General features: G+C 38.6%; 1 protein-coding gene across 3 annotated transcripts in view; it reads left to right on the top strand.

Moving 5' to 3' along the window:
- The first annotated feature begins 7,109 nt into the window (after positions 1-7,109).
- The window catches only part of MATCAP2 (microtubule associated tyrosine carboxypeptidase 2), a 52,823-nt gene continuing 43,478 nt past the window's right edge, over positions 7,110-16,454 (top strand). For all 3 annotated transcript variants that reach the window (XM_059396575.1, XM_059396577.1, XM_059396578.1), the window contains exon 1: positions 7,110-7,431. In XM_059396575.1, the coding sequence (XP_059252558.1) occupies positions 7,407-7,431 (25 nt within the window). In that variant the 5' untranslated portion in view covers positions 7,110-7,406. The remainder of the gene's footprint in view (positions 7,432-16,454) is intronic.

A 16,454-nucleotide genomic window follows, 5' to 3' on the forward strand; every position in this document is an offset into this window, starting at 1 on the left:
ATATATTAACATTTTATTACATTTGGTTTTTTCTCATTCCTTCTCTCTCTCTCTCTCTCCCTCTCTCCCTCTCTCTGTACATGCACATACATAGATATACATATTTACATATATATGTGCATAATCTAAAGTATTTAGGGGTAAAAAGGCATCATGTCTGACAGCTAATCTTAAGTCAGAAAAAAACACATGTATACACACATATAATTGTATAGTTATGTATATATTACTCTGCGTGTGTGTGTGTGTGTATTGTATATTTTATATATATACATATTATTATATATACAAAATACATTTATATATACATATACATAATATATACATATTATTAAATATGTATATTTGAAAAAAGAACTTTGTTGGCTCCTTTTCCTCTGCTCCATTACTAAATGACTAAAAACTCTAAATTCTACCCTGACCTCTTCTGTCTACCTATACACACTCCCCTGGGTGATTTCATTAGTCCCACTGACTTAAAATACTGTCCTTATACTGATGGCTCCCAGATTTATTTCTTTAACATGAACTCTTTCCTGAGCTCTGAACTCTAATATCCAACCACCTATTTGAAATACTGACGTGGACTTCTAACTGGCATATTAAACTTAACATAACCAAAATAGAATTCCCCACTCAACATGTTTTTCCCTCATCTTTTTCATTTCCATACATAATACTACTATCCGCTCAGTTGCTCAAGCCAAAAACCCAGGAGTCATGTTCAATTCCTTCTTCTTCTCCTCCCCATATACTCAACCTACTGATCATCTCCTCCAAGTATATGCTGGGTCTTCTACTTCTTAGCTTCTTTTCAGCTCCTGTTCCACTCCAAGCCATTATCACCCTCACTTGGCCCACTATGAAGTCTCCTATCTGGTTTCCCCACTTCCATTCTCACCCTCTTACCCATTGTCCTCAGAACAGTCAATGAGGATCTTTAAAAACAAATAAGCCATATTATGTCACTGCCCTGTTTAGAATCAACCAGTGGCTTCTGATTGCATTTTGAATAAAGTCCAAATTCCTTTTGCTGGTCCCTGCCTACCTCTGAGGTCTTTTCTCCTACCACTTCCCCCAGCTCACTGGACTGCAATCATGCTGACCTTCATATAGTTCCAGGATCATGTCAGGATCATTGCCATCTCAGGGCTTTTGCATTTACAATCCCCTCCACCTAGAATGCTTGTCTCCCCAAACCCTCTCCCCCGACTCCCCACCCAGCCAAATTTACTGTGGTTGACTCTTCAGATCTCAGCTCAAAAGTTTTTTTGTCAAAGAGGCCTTTTCAGACCGGCCTAGGACAAGTCACCATCTAGCATTACTTCCCTGATTTACTATACTTCATAGCACCTATCTATAATTATACTTTGGTTAACTTGATTCTTGTTTATTTCTCCCACTGTAATATATGTTCTAAGAGAACTGGGACTCTCACCACAGCATCCTTGATGTATGTACTCAAAGACTGGTTGATATGTATACATCATGTTTACGTATGTGTGTATGCACTATCAGGAAGTTCTTTGAGGGTAGGTATCATATCTTCTTCATCATCTTTTGCTTTGTATAAAAGAGGCACTTAACAAATCTGTGGAAGAAGTATACTAAAACACATCATGATTTTTGCAAAATATAATAAAGGCAGGCAATTTTTTTATCTGATTAGTCATTTACAACAAACAACCTATCAAAAAAAAAAAATCAGTGTTTTTCAGGATTTTTGTGCTGTTTTCATTGAGGTGAAAAGGCAGAGGAGGTTTCACATAGTGTTCTTTGATTTGTCTCCCACTTAATGCTTTTCATTCTCCTGAAAAAGACATACTGAAAACATTCCATTCTTTCAATACAGACATCCTAAAAGCATTCAAAAGTCACTCGAAATTTTTTTCAAAAGCCACAGAAACCAACTATTCGTTGGATTTTTTTTCCTTTTATGAGTCAAAAAACATTGTTCACAGCTTGCCCTGAGGTTTCTGTTAATGTTTGTTAGAATGAGGTGTTCCTCTGTTCTTACACAATAGCAGACTGCTGCAGATGAATTTTCCTCAACTCATTTATTTTCAAAGACATAGAATTGCTTCCAATAAACAGGAAGTAAAAAATATTTTCTAGAAACTTCAACCCCCCAAACTTTTAAATTCTTATGTAAAATTTAAGTGAATATTATTTTATTTTTTTTTAAAGATTTATTTATTTATTTATATGGCAGACAGAGATCAGCAGGCAGAGAGGCAGGCAGAGAGAGAGGAGGAAGCAAGCTCCCTGCTGAGCAGAGAGCCCAATGTGGGGCAGTTCGATTGCATGACACTGGGATCGTGACCTGGGCTGAAGGCAGAGGCTTTAACCCACTGAGCCACCCAGGCGCCCCTAAGTGAATATTATTTTAATTGTTCTAATTTCTTTTAGTTACTGAGATAACTTCTTAAGAAATTAAACTTTTTCTCAGTTTCAAGCATAATGTATATTTGATCAGCCCTAAACAATATGAACCTTTTCTATAGAAGATGAAATACTGTAATTATTTGTCTTTCCACTAACATTAGCAATACTTATTTTTTTTTTTAAAGATTTTATTTATTTGACAGAGAACACAAGTAGGCAGAGAGGCAGGCAGAGAGAGAGAGAGAAGCAGGCTCTGCACTGAGCAGAGAGCCCGATGCAGGGCTCAGTCCCAGAACCCTGGGATCATGACCTGGGCCGAAGGCAGAGGCTTTAACCCGCTGAGCCACCCAGGTGCCCCATTAGCAATACTTATTAATTAGCAGCCTTCTCAAGTCTTCCCCATCTCTCTCTTCCTTTTTCTTAGTCTTTACTATACAACTCCCCCATTCATAGTAAATGATCAAATGTGTTTAAGTCTTTTAAAAGGAGGTCGTTGGTCTGTTTTCTAAAACAAAAACAAAAATGATCCCTTCTTATTACAAAGATGTTTTGACTTTCTTTCAGAAACTCCATGGATCATGAAAAGTGTACATCATGTACATGGAATATACAGATTAACATAGGAGTTAAACAAAAAAAGTTACTGATAAAATAAGAAAAATATAAGCTCTTTCCATAACATAAAAATCCCACCATACAGAAAAGAATTTCTATCAAAATTCCCATTTTTCTATCATTTTTCATATGTAAAATTGAATGGAAGTAATCATTAAAGATATTCAGTAATCAAAATGATCTGCAATATAATATTGGCAGTGTACATAAAAATGACTATGAAAGTAAAATGAAATATAACATAGTAGGATAACTATAATGGCATCCTTAGCTACTGTTGGAAAACCTAAGTTTAGTAAAACTTTAAAAAGAGGGGAAGTGCATCCTTAAAGATAAATATAAATTATTAAAATCAGTTTTATGAAAATGGAGTAGTAATTAATAATCAATCAATTCTTCTGTCTCAATATTAATGGTTTATATAGAAACGGATATAAAGAAAAGTTTCTCAGAAAGATGGAATTGTTCATTGTTCTGGTGGATATGTAAAAACAATGCTGACTCAAAAGCAGCCAAGTGGACAGCTGCAGATGCTGTACCCAATGGAAATAATAAGCAGGCATAGCACAAATCAATAATTAACAAAGCAGATGTACAAAGCTTGATGAGGATGAATAATTGCATAGGCAGGAATGGTAAAAGGAGCTGATAACAGTACGAGTTTTGTAAGAAATTAGATAAACTCTTTGTATTCACAAATTTGTTAACAAGAGTACTTCAATGCCTAATAATACACAAAGAATATGCATCTTTTCAAAACGCTTTGATTAAATTGATATGCACCTTTAATATCACTTATCACTAAAGATTATTTAGAAATCAAAATTAGGGGCACCTGGGTGGCTCAGTGGGTTAAAGCCTCTGCCTTCGGCTCAGGTCATGATCTCTTTTTTTTCCTTTAAAAAAAGAAATCAAAATTATCCACAAGGAAATATTGGTAGAGTGACCATAAAAACAATTTTTTAAAAGATTTTTATTTATTTGACAGACAGAGATCACAAGTAGGCAGAGAGGCAGGCACAGAGAGAGAGGGAGAAGCAGACTCCCTGCTGAGCAGAGAGCCCGATGCGGGACTCAATCCCAGGATCATGACCTGAGCCGAAGGCAGAGGCCTCAAGCCACTGAGCCACCCAGCACCCCAAAAAAACAATTTTAAAAGTAAAGAATGAAATAATGTTCTAGATGCATCTAACTACAGAGGTGCCAAATTGTTTATTTTTGGAATTCTTAAGTTTAATGATCTGTTGAGAGAGGTAAACATTTAGGGCACATCCTTTTCTAAATTTAGTGTGTGTGTATGTGTGTATAAACCCTTTCCTAACTAGTCAGTAAGTTTCTTGAGGATAAGTATCATGTTTTATAATGTACTCTAAAAGTACTAAGCCCAATACCTTATATGCAAGTACATATATTTTGTTTTCTTCAGAATATAATGAAAATGGACAGTATGATTAAGTATGCTTCAGTAAAAACATTCAAAGTAAATTCTTTATATAAATGCTAAATATATGACTATAAACATCTTTTAGTTTTTTTGAGAACTAACAATTCTTAAATTGCAGTGACTTTAAAAATTAGAAATTTGGAGTGGTAATAGATGCATTTTTATAGCAAACTTGGAAAGCAGGTTTCAGAGTTTTAGTTAAATAAGGAAGATAGATATATATTCATCTATAGCCTTTTATTTTCCATAGGACATATGTTGCAGGAGTAACTGCCCTTATGAATGCAAAGATTCATTGCTCAAAACTATCAAGCGCTCTTAACCTGAAGATTCTTTCTTTACATCCATTTTATATCATTCTATTTTCTTTGAGTTATCATTGAAAATGCATACTTTCTATTGTCTACTTAGTCATTAATTTACAAATATTTATTGAGTACCTACTATGTGCCAGGCACGGGATGCCTGGGTGGCTCAGTTCGTTGAGCAGCTGCCTTTGGCTCAGGTCATGATCCCAGCATCCTGGGTTCGAGTCCCATATCGGGCTCCTTGCTGGGCTGGGAGCCTGCTTCTCCCTCTGTCTCTGCCTGCCATTCTGTCTGCCTGTGCTTGCTCTCTCTCCCTCTCTCTCTCTCTGATAAATAAACTATGTGCCAGGCACTATTATAGATGTTGGGATACAGCAGTGAACAAGCAAAAATCACTTCACTTATGGAAGTTTTATTTGAAGGCTGGAGACAATCAAGATAAATCAGTAAAATATTTGATTAAATTAGTGTTCAGTACTAAGTGGAAAAATGAAACAGAGAAGTAGGGTAGGAGATCTGAGAAAGAAGTAGAATTTTAAATTGAATGGCCAGGAAAGGCCTCCCTGAGAAGTGCTGTTTGGATCAAGTCCTGAAAGAGGTGAAGGTGCTAGTCCTTTGGCTGTCTGGGGGAAGAGCATTCCAGGTTGCTGGAATCCTAAGTTACTAAGGCCTTGAGGTGAAACAGTGCTTGACATTGTTCAGAAATATCAAGGAGACCAATGTGTTTGGAAGAGACCAGGGCAGAGAGCGGGGAGACATGACATCAAAGGGATGACAGGAGACTAGGTCATAAAGGATGTCATAGGTAAGAATGGAAGCCATTGAAGTGTTTTGCACTGAAGAGTGACATCTGATTTTTCAACAGGATTACACAGGCCACTGAATTTTGAGAATAAATTTAAGAAGGCAAGGGTGGAAATATGGAGATTATTTAGGCTATAGCTATAATCCAACAAGAGATGGTGGCTGGAAATAGAATGCTGGCAGTGATGATATGAGAAGTGGCTGGATTCTGGATATATTTTGAAGATAGTATTCGCAGGAGTTTGAGACCAAATATGATGTAAGATCATCTACTATTTGTGATAGTTAAATTTCCACTGTTCCCTCCTAAACTGATCGCAAAGTTACAAATCCTCACACGTTTTCTGTCATTCTTAGATTATGTTAACATAACTTTTGTTCCTGAGTTTGAAAACATATTTCTGTGTCCTGTCTCAACCTTGAGGAAGGGTAAAGAGAAAATTTGACAGTGCCAGGACATTTGACAGTGCCAACACTATCTTATGAGCTCATCCTAAACTGTAAGCTCGGAAGACTTAGTTCATTTACTTTATGTCCTCCAGGCTTGTCTTAGAACCTTGCACACATCAGGCTCTAAAAATATGTTGAGGGCGCCTGGGTGGCTCAGTGGGTTAAGCCGCTGCCTTCGGCTCAGGTCATGATCTCAGGGTCCTGGGATCGAGTCCCGCATCGGGCTCTCTGCTCAGCAGGAGCCTGCTTCCTCCTCTCTCTCTCTCTGCCTGCCTCTCTGCCTACTTGTGATCTCTCCGTAAAATAAGTAAATAAAATCTTTAAAAAAAAAAAAATATGTTGAATGGTATAGTCTCTATACCATATATTTTTCACGGAATAACAAACTGAAAACAACATCCAGCGGTATCAGTTGCACAATCATAAATTAAAATGCGTATTTTAGTGGCGCCTGGGTGGATCCGTCCTCCAAGCGCTAGCTTTCTTTTCAGCTCAGATCATGATCCCAGAGTTCTGGATGAAGCCTACCTGGGGCTCTCTGCTCACCGGGGAGCCGGCTTCTCCCTCTCATTCTTCCTCAATGAGCTCTCTCGCTCTCAAATAAATAAAATCTTAAAAAAAAAAAATTTCGTGTTTTAGTATTAAGGCTATTAAGCTGTAATACTCAATTGATAAATGTATTCCAGTTTCCTCAAATAATGAAGATGCTATCAACGCCCTTCAACCTAAAGTTGTTTTAGTTTTCCTAACCTTTTAACCAAAGGGTGGAGGAGATTGGTTTTGCAATTCACAGCGGGAGCTGTCATGTCACACACTCTCTTGTGAAGCTGCTGCAGTGTTAAATCCTCGAATACGGTACAGACGTCTATAGAAATTATTCGACAAAATGCGGATTTCCAGAGGCGGAAGCCCCAAACCTCTCCCTGGGCCCAGCCCCCACAGACCCCTGAGGCACGGGCCTGCACTGCGCACGCCGGGAGTTGTAGTTTTCTCTTCCTTCTCTCATTTCCTTTCGACTCCGGCCGCCAGCGCGCTAGCGCCCCAAGCGGTGCGCAGGCTCAGCGAAGCGCGGCGCACGCGAACGGCGAGGAGCGTTTCCTAGCAACGGGGGCGCGGCAACGTCAAGGCTGCGGGTTCTCAACGCAGCTGCCCACTGTAGAGCCGCTGTGTGTACCTTCCGGCACCTGCGGGCTGGAGGGAGCGCTTTCCACAGCCGTGTCCGAACGTTCTTCGTCTGTCCCTATCCCCGTTATCCTGCCTCAAGTCGCGGAGAGCAGCCTTCCGCCGCGACCCACCTCTGAGGCCCGGGCCACAAGCTAGAGGCGGGCTGTCCGGTTCCCGCTGGTCCTCGTCCCCCGTGCCCGTGGAGCCAGCTAGCCGCCCGCGGCCTCGGCGGGACGATGCTGGAGTCCATTCGCGTGACGGGTGAGTGCTGAGAAGGTCGGGCCCCTGGGCTGGCAGGGGTGGCCAGCGTCCTCCGAGCCGGTGGCGGCGGGTGTGGGGCGACGAGGGGCCCCCACCGCCCGGAGGCCGAGGTAACGGTAGGATGCGGGCTCCGCGCGGGGCGCGGGCGCTCAACCCGGCGCCAGGAACAGTGCGCGGCGCGGTGGAGGCGCTCGGGGAAAATGCGCGGAGCGCAGACAGGAAAAGGGTCCCCTTTCCTTTTGTCGCTTTTTATCAGTAAGCGCGTGCCATGGAATCTAGGGAAATAAATTATGATATACACATTACTGGCCCTACAAATGTGCTGTCTAAATATTTGAAAGCGTATTAGGTATTATAGGGTATTGGCGTCTAATTTTCTAGAATGTTCAGAAAAATCAGAGCTAAGCAAAAGAACACATTCCTGTATGAGTGTTTACTGTGTTTATTTCTCTCTATGCTTAAGTCAGTGAGAACGTTTTGAGTTGGTATTAGTAGCAGAACTAATAGAACACCTGAAGAAATGGGTGTTCAGACCCCAGGTTAGAAAGTTTACTTGCCTTTTATTAAAAAAAAGAAAAAAATGGATGGATGTTAACCCTTTAAATATTATCTTACGTATGAGAAAGCTTTTCTTGACCATTATCCTGGCATTTATTCCTGTATCAACATTCCTGCAAGACCGGATTCATGGTAGTTCAGTATCATGACGAAAAACAACAGAGTAAAGGGAGTATCCTCAAGCTAGTGTCAAAAAAAGGCCGGAATTTTTTACTAACAGGTATTGCACTACCAAACAGACCTTTTTTTTTTTTTTTTCCCTATCAGTTTTTAAATTCTAAACTGAATTCTTTTCCAATGAAAATACTTGTGGCCTTAATTTTATGGTGTTTTATGTCCTGCTCGGTTTTTTAAAATAGGGAGCTGATCTTGTACTTTAATCTCATCCTTATTTATGTTGATAGGAAGCACAAGATCTAAAATCTAAGAAGCAACTTAAATTAGCATTAGAGTTTTTAAAAATATAATTTGATGTAGACACTATTTTTTCATCTTAAATTACAATGAAAAATTTGAAAGGTACTTAAAAATACCATACCTTCTTTTCGTTTTAGAGCAGGGTCTCTCAGCTTTGGCACTATTAACATTGAATTAATGGGTAATCCTTTGCTGTGGAGGACTGTCCTGTGCATTGTGGGATGTTTAGCAGTATCCCTGGTCTCTACTCATTAGATGCCAGTAGCAAGCCCCCCACCCCACACACAGTTGTGACAACCAAAAAATGTCACCAGACATTGTCACTGTTCCCTAGATGGCAAAATTACTTCCCTCCCCATTCGAAAACCACTGCCTTGAAGTAAGTAAGTTTGATTCCGTCAAAGTGAAGGTTTTTAGGCAACAGTTTAGAAATAATATCAATTAAAATAATTTTCTCAAAACCAATCATTGTAGAAAGAGAATACGATTATGATAATAATAGTATTAGAAAGTGGGTATTCTGAACAACCAGCAGCAAAAGAAAGTGGATCTCCTCCTTTTCAGTAGGTGGAGTTGGAAGTTAAAGGAGAGGTGCTTTATGAAATAGTAGTCTCTTTCCTCTTGTCTCAACTCCATTTCTGTAATTTAGCAACAAAAATCAACTCTGCATGTTGCATACCCTGAGATAATTTCGCAGTGAGTTTCTGTAGTTCAGTAAGAGTTAAAACCGCCATTGAGGCATTTAGAAATAAAGTTAATATTTTAATATAAATATAATATATTTAATATATAATATAATATAATTAAAAGTAATTGGTCAGGTGGTTTTTCAAAATAGTTTATTTCTTTTTTATAGTACTTAACTAGATAAATGAAGTTTCAGAATGGTATGACAAGCAGTTTCACTAATATACTAGAAAGCCCAATTTGGACAGCTAGAAACTTTATGAAGAGAATATAGCTGAAAACATGCCCCCCCCCCCTTTTCCCTTGCTATCCTCTCACTACTCCTTGATACCTAAGAAGCCCATGTTCTTCTGGTGGTTTCTAATCTCAGGAGTAAAGCAATTAAATATTTCTGAAATCTCTTCCTGTATAATATCTTTTGACTTATTAGTCACAATTTCATATAATCTAAATATAATGTCCTAGTAGAACTGCTGACTGGGGAAGTAAAATAAGATGTCTATGCTATGTGTGCTGTTTGAAATGGAATCAAATCAGAAAAGTTTTTGTTTGCCTTCTCATACCTTTTTAAAGATAGTTTATTATACTAAAGCCACTAAAATGTTGATACTAGAATGTAGAAGTAATTGCTTACTGTTAAATTTACCTTGGAATTCCAAATGTAAAGATTCTAAATATTTTCCCATTTATATTATTCTATGGAGTATTTCTGTAGGAGCTGAATATAATATTGAATATAACCATACTGGTAGTTAACACAGGCTGCTTACTACAGCTGGCACTGTTCTTAGCACTTCACTTATATTAGCATTTTTAATCTTCACACCAATACTATGAAATATGTAGTAGTATTACCCTGCTTACGGGTAAGGAAACTACAGCACAAAGAAGTTAACTTGGTCAAGGTCAAAGCTACTAATAAACAGCCATTCCAAAGACCATTTTTTCAACCACTAGGAAAGGCAGAACACTATTACAGGGTTGCTTGGGTGGCTCAGTGGAGTTGCGCATCTCTCTGCTCAGCAGGGGGCCTGCTTTTCCCCTCTCCGTCTGCTTGCCTCTCTCCCTACTTGTGATCTCTCTCTCTGTGTCAAATAAATAAATGAAATCTTCTAAAAAACCCACACTATTACAGTGACTATATGTTGATTTAAGCCACGAAGTTCAACATGAAAATCTCATTTAACATCAGTGGTATATTATCTGATAGTTTACTCAGGTGTTGTTTTTTAAGTTTTTATCACAGGCAAGCTGTAAATAAGTTTTGCCTGGAAAAAATCATACTTTACTTGATTATAAAATTTTCAAGATAGAAGACATTTAGCTCATTTAGTGAGTAACAGAAAGCTGTTCAGAAACCATATTGATTGTTATTTTTTTTTTATTTCCTACTGCCCATATTTTGTCTGACATGTAAGTGATAAGAAATGATTAATTAGTCATCTAGAAATGAAGGGCCTTTGTAACAAAAGTGAATGTTTAAAAATGCTGGAGACAAAAGTGATCTTAAGGCCACTGTTTTGCCATATGGGATGAATACACTTAGGCCCATAGCTCCTGATTGTATTATAGCAGTAGGCACCTGCCATTAAAACTTGTCTTCAATACCACTATTTTATTTTTTTAATGCCATCTTGGTATGATTCTTTTTCTTAACCTTCAGGCATTCAAATCGTGTATCCTTTCCTTCCTCTCAGATATTATCTTTTCCTGGCTACCTCTCTGGCCATCCTTTCAGAAACAAGGTAGGGATCGAGCAAGAACAAACAGGTGTATGCCATAAGGAGACTTAGAATTTCAGTATGGAAGAGGCCATCATACAAACAAATGTAAAACTGCTACTGTGACAAGTGCTTCAAAGAACCTTCCAGGGAAGGTTATCACTGAACAAGTGTTATTTCAACTCAAGGGAGAGTGAAAATTAATCTAACATAGGAGAGGAAGGGCTCTCCAAACATAGTAGACAGTGTATGAAGAGGTGTTGTGTCTGGAGAGAGAATGGATGGGTGTGAGGGATTGACAGAACGAAAGGAAGCTACTAGAGTGGACTAATTAAGGGGAACTTGGTGCAAGGAGGCGAGAGGCAGAGTGACCTGACCACAAATGACTTCTTATGCCATGGTTAGGAGTTTTGTCTTCATCCTGAGTGGAAAGCCATGGGGAAGTTTGTTTTCTGGCATGTTTATTGTTACTTCAGATGGTGTTTAAAGTGGTGTCTTTTACCACAGTCATCTTTTTCTGGCATTATAGAATACCCTGCATATTTCTTTCTTTTTTTTTTTTTTTTAAGATTTTATTCATTTGACAAAGAGAGAGATCACATGTAGGCAGAGAGAGAGAGGAGGAAACAGGCTCCCCGCCGAGCAGAGAGCCCGATGCGGGGCTCGATCCCAGGACCCTGAGACCAGACCCGGGCAGAAGGCAGAGGCCCAACCCACTGAGCCACCCAGGTGCCCTACCCTGCATATTTCTAACTGTAAAATAACACAACACTTTGTGAGCAAAAAATGATAGCGTCACATTATAAAGAATCATTACTAGTTGAGTAACACTGAAGTGCTCCTAACTGAGAGTGTGATATTTTTGGGAATCCTGAGGTAAAGTTGACTTTCTTAGTTCCTGAATGACATGAGCAGCGCCTTTTCATCTCTCTCTCTCTCTTTTTAACTTACAATTGAGAAACTATATTGGGTTCTGTTGAATTTAGAGATACTAAAATTAGTAGGTTATCTGTTATAATGCAGACAAGTTGGGCAATAAATATGTTTTCAGAGATTCTGATTTTTTCATATACCATGTAAATGATTAAGGTGTAACTGAGATACATTGAATTTACAAGTCTTAAATGTGTAGTCCAGTGAATCTGTGCATATAATCTGCCTTGATGAAAATGTAGAACATTTCTAGCACCAAGTACCCTGGTGCCTTTTCCTAGGTTATAACCCATCCCTCAGTGGTAACCACTGTTCTGATTTCTAATACCATAAATGAGTTTTGCCTGTTTTTGAACTACTTAAAAATGTAATTATACAGTATGTACTCTTTTGATCTGACTTCTGTTGCACAGTATTGTCTGTGAGATTCATCTGTATTGTTGCTTGCAACCTCAGCTGCTGTTGCAATGCAATATAGTAATCTGGTATATCAGTTACCACAGTTCATTTTTTTTCTGCTGTTGGTGTTCTATCATTTGAGTTTTAAGTGATGAAGAAGTACTTGATAAAATTAAAGTGTTAATTTTGTCCAGGGACTATACTGTTTTGTTTTGCCTTTTCTTCTGTTTGTAATCAAGCAACCTATGGCCTTGTTACGTAGAATTGGGCCAGGCTCTCAGGTTTTGTCAATATTAGTGAACTGTATGACATTGCCATTTGGTAGGTCAAAATTGATTGAATGGTATTTTCCACCAGGCTTGTTTCTGATGATCTAATCTTCCTTTCAGCCATAATTACTGTGAAACCTCGCCTCTTCACAGTTGGGAAAAAAAGTTTAGTGAGTCCCTCTCTTTCCCATTGCTTTAGATGAGGAACATGAGGCATTGATGGGGTTTAATGATTAGGTTAATATTACAGAGAGGTCATTGAAAGAACTGGAAAGAGAAGCCAGGAATCCTGGTATCCTTTTCTCCTGTTCTAGATACAAATTAAGCTTTCATTGTGTTGGTAATTTCAGTATATTCACCTACTTGTGCATGTACTTAGTATCAATTTTAATGTAATATTTCCCCTTTTTTCCTTCAAGATAATCAGGTTGGGGTGAATGATTTCTTTGATTAACAAATTATTTTTGTTTACTCTAAGGTTGTAGTGAAGTAGATTGCTGATGGCTAAAATGTCATATAGTGACTTTTAATATAAGAAAGTAGGATTGATTGCCTTAGTACTTTTCTGAAAGAAAATGAGTTCACTTCCTCCAAAGAAGCCTGCATATGCTTTTAACAAGTTTTGATTTTTCAAGAAAAAGAATAGGGTATTCTTTAATGAAATCTTCTTATTGACCTTTTATTGTTTTTATGCATTTTAAAAAATATTTTATTTATTTACTTGACAGAGAGGAAGAGAACACAAGTAGACAGGCAGGCAGAGAGAGAGAGGAGGAAGCAGGCTCTCCACCAAGAAGAGAGCCCGATGGGGCGCTTGATCCCAGGACCCTGAGATTATGACCTGAGCCAAAGGCAGAGGCTTACCCACTGAGCCACCCAGGCTCTCCTGTTTTTATGCGTTTTTAAAAGTTATTTTTTCTTAAACAATAATAGTTAAAATTATAAAAACAACCTCTAGAGTCTCTATTAGTACATTTTAATGAAATAAGATCAGTGGGACTCTGAGAAATTAACTTGTATTCATCTTGTATGAGTTATTTGATCACCTGTCCCACTTTTATGAACTTCATAAGAGATCAGCATTTGGCAAGATTCGTGTTTTATTAAATAAATATACCTTTGGCACTGCCAAACCTTACACATCAGCAGATGGAGCTTAAAAAGGACTGATGTTAAACCTCTCAGGTAGATAATTAGCAAGTGAGCTGAAATGCCATACTCCTGGGGGAAAAGTGTTCTGCCCTACACACACTGTCACATCTCTCCCATTCCCCACTCCCCACTGAGGAATTTGGCAGATGGTTTAGGATTTTTATTAAGTATGCTGAAATATATATCTTGTTTGAGATGAAATGAAATTCTGAATTTAGGGGTCACTGATGCTTTATGACAAAACAAAAGAACCCTTGGAACTCTGTGGTCATAGAGCCACTGAGTCTTAGGAACGAAAGAAAGCAGTTTTACACTGAATATTCATTTTTTTAAAAAATCAACAAATTTGAGGCACCTGGGTGGCTCAGTTGCTTAAGCGGCTGCCTTCAGCTCAGGTCATGGTTCCAGAGTCCTGGGATCTAGTCCCACATCCGACTCTCTGCTAGCCAGAGACCCTGCTTCTCCTTCTGTCTCTACCTGCTGCTCTGCTTACTTGTGTGCTCTCTCTCACTTTCTCTCTCTATGTCAAATAAATAAATAAATAAAATCTTTTAAAGAAAATCAACAAAACATACATGTAATATGCCATCAAAATTGATTTTTTAAAAAATATTTTATTTATTTATTTGACAGAGAGAGATCACAAGCAGGCAGAGAGAGAGAGGAGGAAGAGGAAGCTCTCTCCCTGCCGAGCAGAGAGCCCGATGCGGGACTCGATCCCAGGACCCTGAGATCATGACCTGAGCTGAAGGCAGCAGCTTAACCCACTGAGCCACCCAGGTGCCCCTCAAAATTGGATTCTTTAGAATAGTTTTATTCACTGTGTTTTTTTTTTTTTTTTTAAGATTTTATTTATTTATTTGACAGACAGAGATCACAAGTAGGCATAGAGGCAGGCAGAGAGAGGAAGGGAAGCAGGCTCCCTACGCAGCAGAGAGCCCGATTCGGGGCTTGATCCCAGGACCCTGGGATCATGACCGGAGCCAAAGGCAGAAGCTTTAACCCACTGAGCCACCCAGGTGCCCCTTATTCACTGTTTTTAATTTGGTTTAACTTTCTCTGTTTTTAGTATGAGAACCAAATGAGAGAAGAACCTGATTACCTCCCTTTACCTCCCTGGCTGTGCCTACTCCTCACCTGACTTTTCTAAGTTTGGAATAGCCTTTATTCTTATCTCAGTTTTCTTGTTCTTTCCCTTTTAGTGTCCATTTCAGTCTTCCTTGCCTAATCACCTTTTGTCTTGTAAAGTTGTATCTTTTTAGGGAAACTGACATTATTCATGGGCATTAGGCTACAGCCTGGGTTCTGATGTTCCTTAGCCTGTTTGCCCAGCCTGCCCAATTTGGACTACCATTTGGCAACACTTAAGTCTAAAACTCCTAAGGAATTGAGACCTACCAGCCCATACTGAAAGTTTTATTTATTCTTTTTATTTTTGGCTGTTTTTTTCCATTTATTGAATGGCTTCTTTGTGCAGTCAACCTTCGACATGACCCTGTGCAATCTTGCTCCTATCTCTCAGCTTGTACAAGTAGTAGGCATTTAGCCCCTGCAGATTTATGCTTTTATGTTATCTTTAAGACACCGGAATTCAAATTTAAAATGTTGGCCTAGAAAATATTAACTGGCAGGACTTTTAAGTACCTCACATATTTGGATTGTTATCCATTTTTGATCTGGTACTTAACCAGGTCTTTACCCTAAACCCTATGACTTCTAAGCTTAAAAAATTTATGTTTAGGGCAGGGTTTCTTTATCATAGCACCAGTTTGGTATGGATATTTTTGTCATAGAAGTCTGTCCTATGCATTGATGGATATTTATCATCATCCTTGGGTTCTAACCGCAAGATGCCTTTAGCACCCGTCCCTCATTGTGACAACAAGAATGTCTCCAGGACTGCCATATGTTCCCTGAGGTGGGGGTCACAACTGTCTCTGGTTAAGAACCATTGGCTCAGGGTTTTTCCCTGTTGTATTTTCACTTCTGCAGTGATCTCCTGGAACTATAGAATGGTTCCAGAACCAATACCTAGCAGATACCTTTTTATCTAGAATGGTTGGAGAGTGATATGATTAGGGTCCTGTCATTCATTCATTCATTCATTTATTCAGTATACATTTATTAAATGTCTACCAGATCCATGCTAGGTATTGGCAGAAATGAATAAAACACAGTTCTGGTACCTAGCTTAGTACATTGGTTATTCAGATTACCATGTCTTATTGGGGTCTGTGTTCTGTGCAGAGGAAGAAAAGATGCAGTGCTATGCATGTAGCAGACTTAATATTGAACATGTGTTGATGAACGAATGGCCATGCATAACACAACATGCATGGAGTCTGTAATCACATACAACTGCATTCAAATCAGTTTGCGGTTTATTACTTTATTGTTATATAACCTTGAGCAAATAATTTAATATTTCTGAGAGTTAAATGATATAACATGTACAGTTTTCTGTGAAATCCCAAACTCCTATAAAAGTGTCAACAAATGGTATATCATTATTATTGCTTCTAGTATTTACCATTGCTTACTGTAGAAAGGATTCCTGAATGTCTGATCTTAATGAATGACAGAGGAATGTGGAGAAAATTTTCAAAAAATTGAAATCATGTTTCTTGGCAAGGCAGGCATCTGTCCAAGTCGGGTAGCATTGAGAATGTTTCCATAGTAGGAGCCAAAGGTTGGGGGATAGAGGCATAAGGATCCATTGAGACTTGGAAAAGAGAACTAGTTGAGAGAATTATATGTCATTTGTAGAGAATTATATCATTTGTAGGAAAGGTTTATAAGCAGGCTTGGCCAGAGATCAGATTTGTAGATAGGAGTCAGCTTGGAATAATATAGTTTTGGTGTAAGTAGGATTTAAGACAAACTCATT

Source organism: Mustela nigripes, chromosome 4 (genome assembly GCF_022355385.1).
Source record: "Mustela nigripes isolate SB6536 chromosome 4, MUSNIG.SB6536, whole genome shotgun sequence".
Taxonomy (NCBI): domain Eukaryota; kingdom Metazoa; phylum Chordata; class Mammalia; order Carnivora; family Mustelidae; genus Mustela; species Mustela nigripes.